At 44.4% G+C, this 15,356-nt stretch overlaps 1 protein-coding gene across 1 annotated transcript in view; it reads right to left on the bottom strand.

The window, feature by feature from the left end:
* Nucleotides 1–1,668: 1,668 nt before the first annotated feature.
* Nucleotides 1,669–15,356, bottom strand: part of LOC117886753 (fatty acyl-CoA hydrolase precursor, medium chain-like) — a 26,911-nt gene continuing 13,223 nt past the window's right edge. The window contains exons 6-15 of the mRNA XM_034788798.1: nucleotides 14,835–14,968; nucleotides 13,520–13,673; nucleotides 12,897–13,001; nucleotides 11,713–11,820; nucleotides 10,251–10,391; nucleotides 8,766–8,846; nucleotides 8,257–8,404; nucleotides 5,037–5,183; nucleotides 2,732–2,810; nucleotides 1,669–1,945 (exon numbers count right to left, since the gene is read on the bottom strand). Of these exons, the coding sequence (XP_034644689.1) occupies nucleotides 1,762–1,945; nucleotides 2,732–2,810; nucleotides 5,037–5,183; nucleotides 8,257–8,404; nucleotides 8,766–8,846; nucleotides 10,251–10,391; nucleotides 11,713–11,820; nucleotides 12,897–13,001; nucleotides 13,520–13,673; nucleotides 14,835–14,968 (1,281 nt within the window). The 3' untranslated portion in view covers nucleotides 1,669–1,761. The remainder of the gene's footprint in view (nucleotides 1,946–2,731; nucleotides 2,811–5,036; nucleotides 5,184–8,256; nucleotides 8,405–8,765; nucleotides 8,847–10,250; nucleotides 10,392–11,712; nucleotides 11,821–12,896; nucleotides 13,002–13,519; nucleotides 13,674–14,834; nucleotides 14,969–15,356) is intronic.

The raw sequence follows: 15,356 nt of genomic DNA, 5'->3' as shown, positions 1-15,356 counted from the left end.
CGATTCCGTTCTCGTTCGGACCTGGAAGGATGAGCCTCTCCAAGAGAAGTGGAAGGGACCCCACACCGTCCTGCTGGTCTCCCACACAGCAGCAAAGGTCGAGGGACACAAGAACTGGATTCATCACGCCCGTCTGAAGGCAGTGCCTGCTCCTGAACGGTGGACTGTCCAACCTACGGAAAAGGACTACCAGCGACAACCTGGGACTTAAACTGTTGTTCAAAAAAACCAATAAGATCTGCTGGAAATGCCCTGTGGTCTCTTTGGACAGTCGCAGCGCACTCCCCGCGAAAACTCTAAGCATTGGTTGTGTTTACTCTCACAGGGCTGGCCTAACCTGGTTTTCAATTCCTTTTGAAGTTGGTTGCCCGACCTAGGAGGACTGGGGGGTGGCCTTGTGCGTCTCCTCCTCACAGGTTTGGTACTGTGCCTGGTCACCCTCCTCCTGATTGCTTGTTTTAAGATGCTCCTCCGTAAGCTTTGTGCCCCCCCACCCCCGTTCCTCAAAAATCCCGGCATACCCTCTCATTGAAAACCCCAGCTTCATAGCACTTCATCATATCTTGTCCACAGAATATGAGAAAACTCAGCCAAAGGCTTGTTGAGTATTCTCAAAGGGGGGAGATGTTGGTGTCACTAGGCATAACCCTAGGTAACTCGGGAGGGTGGAAGGCCACTAAGTGTCAATGAAGCCTTCTTGCACTAGGCCTATATGAACCAAACTTCTTCCATGTTTAAACTCTAATCAACCTCAAAAGCCAGGTGCAATTGGAATATGTAAGCAACCAGTTATCTGTGTGCAACCTCCTGCTCACACCGGTATCAAGCGGTAATAATGAGGCCTGCATGGCGCTAAGCACACCGGGCAACGAACCCCGCTGTTGCTGTCCTCTGGCATTCTGTGCCGGCAACAACGGTATATAACAAAATCCTCCACCTCAATTTTGCACAGCTGAATAAGGGCATCTCATGGTACCAATCCCTGCACTCACATTTCAATACAGTGGCAGAAAGGGAGCAGAAAGGAGAGAAGAGGGGTGTTGATTTCCCCCACTCTGCACTGGACCCAAGAGCAGGATTGGTGAGCCAAGGGGAGCAATCTGCTCCATCTTAATGCATGGAGCAGACTGTGCAGGTCCTGTGTGTTACATGCAGCCTAGGAAAAATTGTGCTTCAGTCTAGCCTTTCACAGCTTAATGCAAAAGAGCAAATTAGTGGAACAACTCAGCAGAAACACACAGTCAAGCAAGTCTTTGCTCTGAATGCATATTTGTAATGTGAAAAGGTGAACAAAAACATAAAAGAAAATGAAATAAAATGCCCCCAAAGTGGGGGTCCAACAATTTCCCAAGCACCCAATGTATTGTCCTTCCCAGGGCACTTCTGCAAGGATAGGAGCTGAACTGATGTTAAGTCCTCCTTTACCCTGCACCCTGTCACACATAGTTCACTCTTGAGCACCTTTGGTGATCCTCCTTCGGTGAGTTATTTTTCCAAGGAATGACTTTAAGTCAAAAATCTATGTTAGTGTCTTGTTTAACTTATCTGGAAGATCTCCCTGCTGGAGCTAGCAATGAATCCTATGGGTGTCAAAGCATTCTGCAAACTGATCCCTTCCACCAGATACATGAAACAGTATAAAAAAAATCTCTGGCTAAGACTCTAGAATTTGTTAATTTCTCACATTTAAACCAATTGTATCTGATTTTATTTTGTGACACACACACACACACATGCCCTTTCTCCCCCACATATTATGAATTATAATTCTGCATGCTCTTTCTTTTCCTTCATTTTCTTCATTTTTTCAGGCAGAGTCTTTGTCCAGAACTCAACTCTGTTCCCTTTCAGTTTCTTTGCTTCCTTCTGCTGTAAATTCAACTCCAGGTATTGTTCATTCATGTCATACACCGGCCATTCCACCAAACCTTCGCCATTAGGATTTCTGCACACAATAGAATGAAAAGGTGATACAGAGGTGATATAGACTGGTACTGGGATAGTCCATAACTTCTAGGCCTTCAGTTTTAATCCAGCCCAGACTAACAAAGCCACTTTCTTCTGATAGCTGTTCATTACCATGTGAAATAAGTTAGTGGGCTCAGGTTAGTTTCTAATACAAACACTTCCATAGCAGAGAAGTCCTCACAATAATAGGCACTGTGAGGCGGTAGTGTGGTGTGGAGGATAGGGTGTAGGACTGGAACGCAGGAGACTTGGGGTATGTCTACACTACTGCAGCTATGATGCTGTAGCAAAGACACTTCCTACATTGACAGAAGGGGTTTTTCCATTGATGTAGATAATCCACCTCTTTGAGAGGCAGTAGTTATGTCAAGGGAAGAATTCTTCCATCGAGCTAGCGGCGTCTACTGTGGGGATTAGGTTGACATAACTACGTCGCATAGGGCACAAAATTTTCCCCACAGTCCTGGAAGTAGCTAGGTGGACCTAGTGTGAGATGTAGATTAGGCCTTGGGTTCCATTCCCAGCTCTCAAGATGGTCCCAGGTCACAATTCTGACACATTTTAGTGAGGCTCTGGGCAGCAGCTTGCACTGTCACTACCTATGCTGTACCTGTTCTGTGATTAAGCAGAGGACTGAAGTCTCTAGGGCTGTCCATGAAGCTCTTTTGGAAACATTAGGGGAGGTCTGCATAACTGGGCTTTTTAATTGGCTGTACATTCTAAAAAGCAAATTCTCTATTTGAAAAGAAGCCATGAATCTCACCCATTTCGAGCAAAGTTAGCCCAATATTTCATTATTGTCATGCTGAGGTGTTTCTCTTCCTCTGTAGCATCTCCGGAAGCTGGGAATATCAAAGGAGACTTTGTTTGCATAGTGAAAACAGGTAGTAGGTGTAGATTCAGAACCACCTTGCACCAACTACAGTTAATCTTTTGAATCTCAATATTTTATAGGCTGCCAGTTAAACTGCTGCTTTGAGGGTCGGTGTGTGTGTGTGCGCGCGGGGGGGCTAGAGAAAGGGAATGTATATGTCTATAGCCTCCAAAAAAGGGTTAAATTACCATATATTGCTGGATAAAAAGGAAGCCTGGATGTAAATCCATGTTGTCAGGTGAGCACTGGGAAAAAAAAATAGTATCACAGACGAAAACTACCCATTACTCTCTTATGCCAAAACGACCATCTTTATTTTGGGGAATCAAACAGAATAATTTGTGATGGGGGCAGCGAGAAGGAAATATATGTTTTTAATTTTACAAGTAGAATTTTGCAAGGCTGATTTAAATATGGCCAAATTCTGCCTTCTTGTACACCCACTTGTGCAATTCTGCTGATTTTAGCAGGTACCTGTGAGCCCACGATACCAAAGGGAACAACATATGGCTAACCCAGGGTTCTCAACAATTTTTTTTTTGGGGGGGGGGGGGGGGGGTCAGAATGCGGCCACCATCTTTTGCTGGTGGCCACTCTGACAATTTTTTCTAAAATACTTAATTAACTTGGGAAAAACTAATAAATATGCACATATCCATGTCCAAATCATTATCATTTATTTACGTAGGATTTTTTTTCCCCCAACTCAATAATAAAAATAATGTACAGTTGTCTCTATTCTTTACTGGACCTAAACAAAATACAAACACAAATTTGTACGTTCTTGTCTTTTGCTTTTTTTTGGTTGCTACCCCCCCCCCCCGCAAGACGTGCTAGTTACTAAGTCTTCTGTAAAAAGCGATATTAACAAACATACAAATATATCACTTTTCACAGCAGACTTACTCAGCCCCGGCAAACCCTGGATGGGGAGGTGGATATGGAAGCAGTGGGGGCCAGGGACACTAGAGGTGGAGGTGTGTGACCTTGGGGCCAGAGCCTGCCACCGTATGGCCAGGGAATGGAGCCTGAAGCCCCATGGCTGTAGCCTGCCACTCACCACCCAAGGGCTGAAGCCTGACCCCACCAGCCCTTGGAAGGTGGGGAACTCACTGGCTGCCTGCTCCTCCAGCTTGTGTGGCTCCAGAGGTGGCTGGGCCCAACCACCAGGGCCGGCTCTAGGCACCAGCAAACCAAGCACGTCTTGGGGCGGCACATTTTCAAGGGCGGCATTCTGGGCATCATTTTTTTTTTTATTGCTTCCGGCGGCAAAAGCCTAGAGTCAGCCCTGGCAGCAGTAGCGTGTTGCCATGGGGCCGCTGCAGTTCACGCTGCGGGGGAGCAGTGCCCCCACCTTGTGGCTGGGCCGGGCAGGCTCCAAGCGCGGGACACTCAGGCTGGGGGCCACCCCTCGGGGCACATGGAGCCGCCTGCAGGTGCTGCAGGGTGGCCGCCCCCCAGTGCCGCAGCCAGGCTGGAAGAAGCGGCCCGAGCCGCCCAGGGACTGCGGCAGGGTGGCCAGAAGCAGCAGCAACAGGGCCATAGAGGGCGGGGTGCTGCCATGCGGGGCCTGCGTCCCGCTCTCCGGGTTCTGCTTCCTCGGGCTACCCTGCCCCGGCTCCTCCGCTCCCTGCCGGGGCAGTCCCCCAGCTCTGCCCTCCTGGGTCCTGGCTGGTCCTGGAGACAGGAGCCCTAGCTGGAGAGACCCTGGGCTGAGGTGCGGCCCGGGAGCCCCGCTGCTTACCCCGAGCCTGCCAGCACCAGACTGGCTGGAGGTGAGGGGGGAGCAGGCGGAGTCAGCAATGGTGGGGGGGGGGGAGCCCAGGGCTGGGGCAGCAGGGGGTGCGGGGGGGGGGAGGGGGGGGAGCCGAGGGGGGGGGTGGCAGGGGAGGGGAGGGGGGTGAGAGCCTAGGGCTGCGGTGGGGGGCAGCCAAAATTTTTTTTACTTGAGGCGGGGAAAAAACAAACAAACAAAAAAAACCCCTAGAGCCGGCCCTGCCAACCACTGCTGGCGGCCCTGGGGGAGGGGGCCACTTTTTTGTGCCGCCCCCCCCCCCACTGCCCAGGAAGCTGTGGCCACAAGAAGAGTCCCTGGTGGCTGCATGTGGCCACGGTGGCTACATTTGAGAAACACTGGGCTAACCTGCAGTTCTACTGGAACAATAAACATACATTATATTACAAAATTCCTTACCAGTTAGTGACGTCTCATCAGTAACAAATGCCCCTCCAAAGACAAACCTAATTTCATCTCCATGATCCGCTTTTACATAATCAGGTTTGAAACTTGCTGAACTTGGACGATGTTGGAATTCGTAAAAGTAGACAGGAGATCCAGATGCTAACAGAAAACACAATTAAAATAAATAGAAAAACCACTACAAATACACAAAGGTACCGAGCCTATTCAGTGCTGCATGGGAATGAAAGTTGTCCTTTTTTTTAAAAAAAAATTATTTTATTTTTTAAAATCTACAACATATTACATTTTATAGTGAGAAGCTAAAACAATTCTAGGCATGTAACTGGAGACTGGAATCAATAGTTTCTGACTTGAGTTTCAGATGAGACATCATCTCCAAACATAAAAGGAAGGATATCAGATTCAAAGCAGTTAATGGATCAAGCCCCAGACACATTAAAGACTTAATTTTGATCTATGAACCACTAAGAGTGTTGTTCTTGTTTGGAACAATGCAGATGACAAACCAAAGGACAAAGAACATGAGCATTGAGAGCAAAGCATTTTCAATCCCCCAATCTTGCTATGGAACCAATTTCCAGAAGAAATCAGCTGAATCTAGAATCAGATCACCTTTAGGAGACACTGTAGAACCTCTTGAAAAAGAAAGATTTTCCATCATAGTAAAAATGACACTACCAAAATCCCATTGACACAACTGCCCACCACCCCAAAAAAGAAGCTGAAACAAAACCAACCAACCCACATACTCCAATAAGAGTTTTTACCCCACAAAAAGGAGAAGAAGAACTAATGATGCCATGAAGTCCACTAGAGACTTTGCTGTTGCTGTCCATTTTACATGGGAGACACTCAAATACTATGCTGGCAGGTGGCAGTGTAAAATCCTAAAATAGCTAAATCGGTAACAAGAGGGACCTGCTTTTCGGCTGCATCCAGTACCAAAGGGGGAACAGTTTGGGCACAGTGACTGAAAAGGGTTAGGGAGATATTACAGAAGAAATAATTAAAGCCTGCTTAACACAAGGAATACTTGAGTTCTGTCTTTGAGAGTCAAAGTGCTTATACGAGTGAAAAGTAGAAATATACTCGCAGAAGTGCATCGTCCCCAGTCCACTATTCAGTCACCAAGATTAGGAAGAGCGCTGTGGCATTACACCCCATATTCTTTATAGTAATAGTATGATATGATTATGGTATAGCTATGATATATTTTATGCAAGATAGATCATGCGAGATATCATTGAAAATGTTATGATTCAATTAATATGATTATCCTACTTGTATGCATGTATCATTTTGGGATCTGAAGTTAGGAATATTGTCTATGCATTTATTACAAATGTGTTTACACCTGGGGAATGCCCACTAGGCAGAAAGAAGAACAGGAGTACTTGTGGCACCTTAGAGACTAACAAATTTATTAGAGCATAAGCTTTCGTGGACTACAGCCCACTTCTTCGGATGCATATAGAATGGAACATATATTGAGGAGATATATATATACACACATACAGAGAGCATAAACAGGTGGGAGTTGTCTTACCAACTCTGAGAGGCCAATTAATTAAGAGAAAAAAAACTTTTGAAGTGATAATCAAGCTAGCCCAGTACAGACAGTTAAGAAGTGTGAGAATACTTACAAGGGGAGATAGATTCAATGTTTGTAATGGCTCAGCCATTCCCAGTCCTTATTCAAACCGGAGTTGATTGTGTCTAGTTTGCATATCAATTCTAGCTCAGCAGTCTCTCGTTGGAGTCTGTTTTTGAAGTTTTTCTGTTGTAATATAGCCACCCGCAGGTCTGTCACTGAATGACCAGACAGGTTAAAGTGTTCTCCCACTGGTTTTTGAGTATTTTGATTCCTGATGTCAGATTTGTGTCCATTAATTCTTTTGCGTAGAGACTGTCCGGTTTGGCCAATGTACATGGCAGAGGGGCATTGCTGGCACATGATGGCATATATCACATTGGTAGATGTGCAGGTGAACGAGCCCCAATCAGTCTAGATGGCTGGCTGGGAATGGACATTAGGGAGAACAACAGGTCTTAGAAGAAGCTAATCTCCCACCAGGGAGCCTTTCTGAGAACACTACAAACTACCTCTGAGTTATGGCTGCTGTGACCTTACAGGGGCATGTGACCAAGTCACCTGGTACTGGACTCCATCTGGGAATACCAGTGTTTTTCCACTGAAAAGCATAGGAACTAAGCCTGGAGACAAAGGATTCCTGCATAGGCAAAAGCTATTTAAGGCAGGAAAGCAACATCGTGGTTCTTCACTGACTCCCCACCCAAAGAGACTCCTGTAAACACCTGAGGAAGAAGGACTGAATTTGGGGGAAGGGCTGAACCCAGGCTAGGAGGATTTCTAGCCTGTGAAAGGACTACCTGGGGTTTTAAACTGCAAGCAAGTGCAGTTTGCCCTTTAAGAATCTCTGCAAGTGGCTTAAATTCTCATTTAGGGTGAGAATTTGCTACTCATATCCAATCTCTTAGTAGATTAAATTTAGATTGAGTTTTGTTTATTTGCTAGGTAATTTGCTTTGATCTGTTTGCTATCCCTTATAATCACTTAAAATCTATCTTTTGTAGTTAATAAACTTGTTTTTGTTTTGTCTAAAACTAGTGTGTGGAAATCATAACTTGAGGCAGAAAGCTGTTGCATCTCTCTCTCCACATTGAGGGAGAGGGTGAATTTTATGAGTTTACGTTATATAGTTCTCTGTGCAGTGCAAGACAGTATAAATCCAGAGGGGTGTGTGCGCCTGGGAAGCTGGTAAGTGTCCTAGCTGCATAGCTTTCCCATGCAGGGACTGGTCAGAAAGCCTGTTTGCATGTTATTACAGCTGGGTGTGTCCCTACCTGTGTGCTGGTGAAAGTGAGACCGGGAGCATATCTGCAGCTTGTCACAGCATTACAGGGTGAGTGGGATCCCAAGTTGATGGGTTGGGGGGCTCAGTGGTACTCCAGTTCCAGGCAGCGCCCTGGGGAGGATCCCTCACAAAGCGCATTAAAAAGTGACCCAATAATCTTCAGTAATGAATACAACTGAGAATGCTTGGCCGCCGCCTAACTAGAAAGAGCAGTGACCAAATTGAAGTCAGATCATGTATGTATTAAGTGTGCCATCCGTAGTCAAGTGACAATTGAGTCTTGGCAGGTTTGAACTTGTGACCTTTTATTTAACAAATATTGAGTAGAAACTAACCTCTGTGATAATTGGATGTTTTTATAGCTGGAACTAAAAAGATTGCATCTCCCATCAACTCCAGAAACCGGTCCCGCAGGGCGACAGGGTCGTCTGTGTCTCCCAGATACTCATCTGTTATCAGAGACACAAATTCAGCTGGCACAGACTAGAAGGAAGGATAAGGAGAAGAAATTAACCAAAAACCATTAAAAAGAAGTGACAGTCTCTAGAATTCCATGTCAGCAATTAGCTTGTAAATAGTTCTTTTTTTTTTTAAATCAGAACCAGACAGCCCAGAAATAAATGTAGCTTTTGAGAACACTACCTATTTGTGCCCAGTTTTGTGTTAAGTACATGCAGATAAGTAGGTGCCCAGGTGTGAAAAATACACATAGGCCCTTCAGCATCTGTAGGATTTTGTAAAAATGTACATATTAAAAAAACCCCTAAACTCCCACAAGTTCAAAATGTTCAACACATCTGAAAAGAAAAAGAGAGAGACACGAGAAAATCTGCAGGTCTCTTACCAAGAACGGACGCAGCAGTTGTAATGTAGAGAGGATGGTTTCTTTATGCATCCCCTCCTTCAAGCCAGGTATGTCGGATAACTATACAGGAACATATTAAAAATAATTGTTTATGTTTCTATAGCCCAAGAGCCTTAACAACTACACAGAGATTTACATATAAACCCACAAACGAAAGGTTCTTTATAACACAGGAACTGCCATTCTGGATCAGACCCAAGGTCCATCTACTACACTATTAGTTCTCAAACAGTGGTCAAGACCATGTGATTCAGAGGAAGGTGTAAGAACCACACAGTAGGCAGGTATGGGTAATCTGCCCCCCCACCTCTCGCCCCGAATCAGGTCTATTCCTGATCTCTAATAGTTAGAGACTGAATTAAGACCTGAAGCATGAGATTTCATATACCTTCCAAAACAACAACAATTCTGGATACTCTTATCATATGTGTGTCCAATCCCTTGTTGAGTCTTGCTAGTTAAGGTTAGAAAAGTTGATACAAAATATAGAATAAGTAAAGCTTTTGCCAAGCTTTTAGGGGAAGGTAGATCTAGATATAAATCCCTAAAGTTCTGACTATAAGGTAAATCAAACTCAAGCTATGGGATTTCTCCCAGTATAGGAGGCTCTCAGTTTGGAGAAACCTGCAGCTGGTGATGTGGAGGGAGTGAAGTTGTAAACTCCTAAAGTTGAATTGCAAAGCAAAAAAAGTTGGTTTCTTTGTCACTACTTCTTTGTGATGTATGGATGCCTCAAAAGCTTTATTAACTAACTAACTAACAAAGACAGTGGTTTCCCCTCCTTGATTTAACATTTGAATATCAGCCTAAATTTTCAAGAGAGGGTAGTGATTTGGGGTGCCTTAATTTATTTTTGGATGTCCAGTCTGAGGCCCCTTAAAGGCGCCTGATTGCCAGAGAGTGGCACTCAGCACTTTCTAACAAATAATCTGGGCATCCAAAATCACTAGTCAATTTTGAAAATTCAGGCCATCAGATCTTCATTTCCCTCTCTTTGCTGGAGGACCAATGCAAAAATATTTAGAGGACTTCTGTGGGGACATCAGATATTCCTATAATCTGCGCTGCAGCTCCTACTGACCAGGTATGTGTGTGTATTGGGGGGGAGCCAGGTGAGGAATGTTGATCATTACTTTAATTTCCAGTCTTTTCTAATTCTTAGACTTAACTTTCCTCTACTCTACCCTCCTTCCCAGAGGTGGTCTATGTATGTAATGACTCTGGGATCCTTCAGAATAAAAGGCCTTCTGCGAACATAACGTTATTTTTTGGAACGAGTGAAAACTCCCATAAAATGTGCAGGGGGAGCTTGGGGAAGGGGGCAGGAGTGAGCCTAGCCTAGCCAAGATTTGTTTTTAATAGGAGAGGAGACTGGTGTTCTGGTATAAAAAGGTTTGAGAAATGTGCCACTAATAGGCAGTTAATGTAAAGACTGCTATAGAAGAGCCATTAGAAATTACTTACGAAAGGAAGCAGCCAACCATATTCATGATTATTTATTCCTATTATATATGGGACAGCACTGAAGTCTTTGCCAGCCATTAGCTCTTCAGGGTTCTTCTGAATAAACACACCATCTATAACTGCTGGGATAACTCCGACTTGCTGGAGGAGAAAAAAAGAAACGCATTTTTAGAGCCCTGTGCAGATACAAAATTTGTATCCGATCTGCGACCCGCAAAAATGGTCCATGGATATCTGTGGATATAAGTGAATATTTGCAGGGCTCTACGCATTTTCAATTGTTATGCGGACTTACTGGATTTCCTGCAGACAATATTGCAAAGTTTCAACTGAGACCAGACTAAGAAATCACAGAAATATTAGTAACAGTGTGACAGGGTGGACTATGTCCTGAGGCCCCCTGCTGGAGGCCTTGTGGCCCTGCCACACCTCGCTCCAGAAAAGGGCAGTGGAGAGGATCGTCCGAGCTGCCTAGAGTGGCTGTGTGGGAAGCAGTATAAGAAGAGCTGCACGGCCAGACTAAGGCTAGGCCTAACTACGGGAGGGAGGGGGTTGACCTAAGATATGCAACTTCAGCTACGATTTACCTGGCCGTGAGGACGGCGGTGAGTTGACCGCTGCCGCTCCCCCGTCGACTCCACTTCCGCCTCTCACTGTGGTGGAGTTCTGGAGTTGACGGTAGAGCAATCTGGGATCGATTTTATCGTGTCTACACTAGACGCAATAAATCGATCCGGCGGGTAGTGTAGACGTGCCCTAAGAGCAGTTCGTTGCTTGAGCTGGAGGAGAGTGGATTGTACTCTGAGCTGGCTGCTGGGACTCCACCAGGACAAGGCCCAGAGGTAAGGGTGAAGAATGTGCTCAAGCCACAGGGAACTGGCCCAGGGAATTAAAGCAGCAATGCAGATTATTTAAAGGGGACCTGGAGTAGAGGGAGGGCCCAGGTCTACCCCCCCACCCCAAGCCACTGGGAAAGCGGCATGGACTTTGAGGCACCCCAAAAGGGGAACTGAACTGTAGTGGCCCAGCTGAAGAGCCAGGCCAAGAAAGGGCAAAGACACTACCTCCAGAGAAGGAGCCCTGGGGCACTGCTCTATTCCGGAGCAGGGAAAACTTGAGGGAGACATTACAGAAGGCACAAAGAGGCCCCTGTTGGACTTGTACCCCAAAAGGGGGTTGCCTTGCTTTTATCTTACAGGCAGACCGTGTATGACTTGGCGAGAGGGCTGAGTCACCGAAGACCCACCACAAACAGCGAGAGCATGCAGGCACACACACTTGGCCAGGAGGCGCTCGTGAGAGGTGAGTGCGACCCCGTTACAAACAGTTATAAAAAAAAAAAAAAAAAATAGATGACGATGCTGGGCCCAGTTCAGCCCAGAGACACCTCTATGGATGTTAGTGCTATTATAACTATGTACACTGTGGCTGCATTTGATATCTCACAGTTAACCTCACCCACCTGTTGTTGTTGAAAGTTAAAAATCATTTCTTCTTCTGGTTTCTTCCTTAGGCAATGAACCATGGCAGCCGAACTGGAGGAGTCGCAGCCAGTTATGTTAGCGACTACCTGCAATTATTTACAAAAAAAAAAGTTAGAACTTTTAAAATCTTTTAGGTTCTAGGGAGATTATGTTAAATAGTAAAAATAAGAAAGTGTTACAAGGAATAGAATGTGGAATTTGTGAAGCTAACATAGCATACACACTTACAAGTCCATCTTTAATGAGCACCAATTTTTCCACGATAACGTGTACTTGAAGACATAGGGTGGGACTGTCAAAACTGCTCATTATTAGCCCAACTGATTTAGTCCTAGGCTGGATGCTTTTGAAAAATCTCACCCATAGCATAGAATACTAGCTGAATGTGCTTACAAATCAGCTTGGTAGGTCTGGAATCTAAACAAGAGACCAAATGATAAGTATAACAAACATGTTCTTTTAAAGGGACATTTATAAACCTCACAAGAAATGAACAAAGCCAAGGCCATTACTCTAGTTTCACATAACTGATCATCTTGTCTAATCACTGGCATGAGTTCAGAACAAAGTATCACACATCTCTTTCTGAACTTCTTGGTTGCTTTTGGTTTATGTAACATTATTTTAAGTATTCTAAAAAAAATATTTTAGTTTGGGCCAATAAAACAGCAATCAATCTCTAGAGAGATTAAATTCCACTGAAGCAGACTCACTTTCCCCAGCATGAGCCCTCCATGAGCACATATGTAGGGGTATAAGGAAAAAAGAAGATACAAAGTTTTAAGTCAAAAACGGAATCTGAGTGGGAATCATAGAATCATGGAATATCAGGGTTGGAAGGGACCTCAGGAGGTCATCTAGTCCAACCCCCTGCTCAAAGCAGGGCCAATCCCCAACTAAATCATCCAGGAAGGGAAGGAGGAAACTCGCAAATGAGGCAGATGACAATTTCCACATAGGAAAAACAATATGTAACATTTGATCTCTGGGTAATAGGTTGCAATGCAAATGCCCCATGATGAAGCTTCAAAGAATCTAGCTGAACAAAGAAAAAAAATGTTAACTCCTCTGGAACGAGACACAGAGCTGAGAGGGCAGATGATGTGTCATCGTAACTCTGCTGCTCCATTAACATAGCCCGTAAGAATGGATATATCAGAACCTTAGCAATCACTTCAGGATGTGAACTGAACATGGCAGAAAGAAGTGCAACTCCACTCTCAGAGATGGCTTTATGGAACAAGCCCTTGGCCAACGGAGATAGAACCTGGAAGAGATGGAAAAATGTAGGGTTCAAACATTATAGTCAGTTTACAGTAGAGATGGACCCAAGCTTCCAATTTCAGATGGACATGCAACCTTTCCCAGAGTTTGGGGTCGTTGTTCCTATTTGGGGGGCTGGTTCAGTTGTCAGACTTAATGCAATGTAGGACTGATACTCATTGTTATTCCCAACGTAAAGTAAAACCAGGAGTTTGAGATTATGTGGGGGTGGGGTTCAAAGCCTCATCTGTATCCATTATAGCATTTGAGGGGAAGGGTGGCCTTGTGACTAAAGGGAAGTCAGGAGACAGGAGCTCTATTTTTGGCTCTGCCACTGGCCTGCTATGTCCCTCAACCTTTCTATGACTCAGTTACCCCATCTGTAAAATAGGGATAATACTTCCCAACTTCTCAGCAGCATTAGGAGACTCGATCAGTCAATGTTTGTAACATGCACTGAAATCCATGGATGGAAGGCAGCACAGAAATGCAAAGTATTGTTTTAGGCACTATAAAACCTACAAGGACAGAAACGCTGACTCCTCCTGCAGACTCTCCAAATATAGTGACAGATCCTGGATCTCCTCCAAAATGTTTGATATTCTCTTGAATCCACTGGAGAGCTGCCACTTGATCCAAAAAGCCCCAGTTTCCACGAGCATGTTCATCACCAGTACTGAAAGCAAGAGGATTCTAAGTAAGTCCCAACAGACTTTGTTTTGCTGTTATTAAGTTTATGGTTCTATCTCCAGAAAACAAAAATAATCACTTATGTACATTGTTTAGAATAACCTTATTGAAGATATGTATTTCTACAAACCTACCTCTACAAATACCTCCAGAGAATGTGCCTAATTCAATCCTGGGGTAACGTCACCTTAGGTGAGTGGAGTAACTTCTGGTATGAATTTGGCCCAAGTTAACTAAGATATGTAAACTTTTTCCTGTTTGTGGTCTGACTTTTGGCTATAAGTTTCTATGCATTTCTGGGTGATGAAAACAAAGAGACAAATAGTAAATAATCCCCCAGAAATGCAGAACTTGAAAGGGTTTATGGCAGGTCTATACTTAAAATGCTGCACAGATGCAGCTGCACCCCTGTAGCTCTGAAGTGAGGATGCGCCTACCCCGACTGGAGAGAGCTCTCCTGTCATTGGTATAGTTAATCCAAAAGGTAGTAGCTCTCCCACCAACATAGCGCTGTCTACACAGAGGGATTAAGGTTAGTGTAACTATGCTGGTCAGGGGTGTGGATTTTTCACATCTGAGCAGCCTAGTTATACTGACATAGGTCTGTAGTATAGATGTACCTTAGTGCTGTCATTCAAGGGAATCTCTGACGGTTAGGAACACAGTCCAGCCATGCATTAAATGTACGATTATAGACACTGGCTATCAGCATCACCCACTGTCAATGCACGATTTGTCTCCCGAAAGCTAAAGCTGTTTCAGCAGATATAATTACATTTGCTGTGGGTTTAAAACCTTCAAATTAATGAGAATGGTACCAAACCTACCATGTACAATAAGCCAGTCAAGTGAAGAACATCACTATGTAGTGGGATCCCATGATTATAAATAGAGGTACTTGAAAGAATGAATCTATAAACATGCTCCTGTATCTCACATTAGCTGTGTGTTTTAGGACTTCATGGAGGGTCATTTGAAGAAGCAGGCATGTAAAATAGTTCTTTTTGACAAATATTTAGAGGAATGCAGCAGAACAGTGCTCCTACTGTTGATATTTAATATTTTATATCATTAAAAGGTTTCACCAATTATATCCCTGTATACAAACTTTGTATTTTAAGGGGGATGTGATGATACAAAGACTCACCTAAAGAATCCAGTGATACCTAATCGATATTGTATGGTTACCACCACCAAATTCTCATAGGCAGATAATGCAGACCCATCAAACATTGAAGCTCCACCCGTCAACAGACCTCCTCCATGGATCCACACCATAACCTGAAAAGAACAAATCTGGTTACACCTCTCTCTAGCTGTGACATCTCTGATCTCAGATGTAAAAACCCAAATCAGTACATTACAGATTGAAGTTCTAATGCAGATGCACAAGCTGAATATTGGACATAAGCTAGTGCTCAGGTTACACAGAGTGTCCTGGAGACTAAAATCCATCCAACAGGCAAAGCAAGGGCAAAGGCAGAGCCGCTCTTCTTCAGGTGTAGTGAGTTACATAAAGCTTAGAGAAACATGGGCTACGTTTCAGAGTAGCAGCCGTGTTAGTCTGTATCCGCAAAAAGAACAGGCGTACTTGTGGCACCTTAGAGACTAACATATTTATTAGAGCATAAGCTTTCGTGGACTACAGCCCACTTCTTCGGATGCATAT

This window comes from Trachemys scripta, chromosome 13, assembly GCF_013100865.1.
Source record: "Trachemys scripta elegans isolate TJP31775 chromosome 13, CAS_Tse_1.0, whole genome shotgun sequence".
NCBI lineage: Eukaryota > Metazoa > Chordata > Testudines > Emydidae > Trachemys > Trachemys scripta.
Note: the sequence above shows the minus strand (reverse complement) of the source record. Positions and strands in the feature narration are given on the sequence as shown.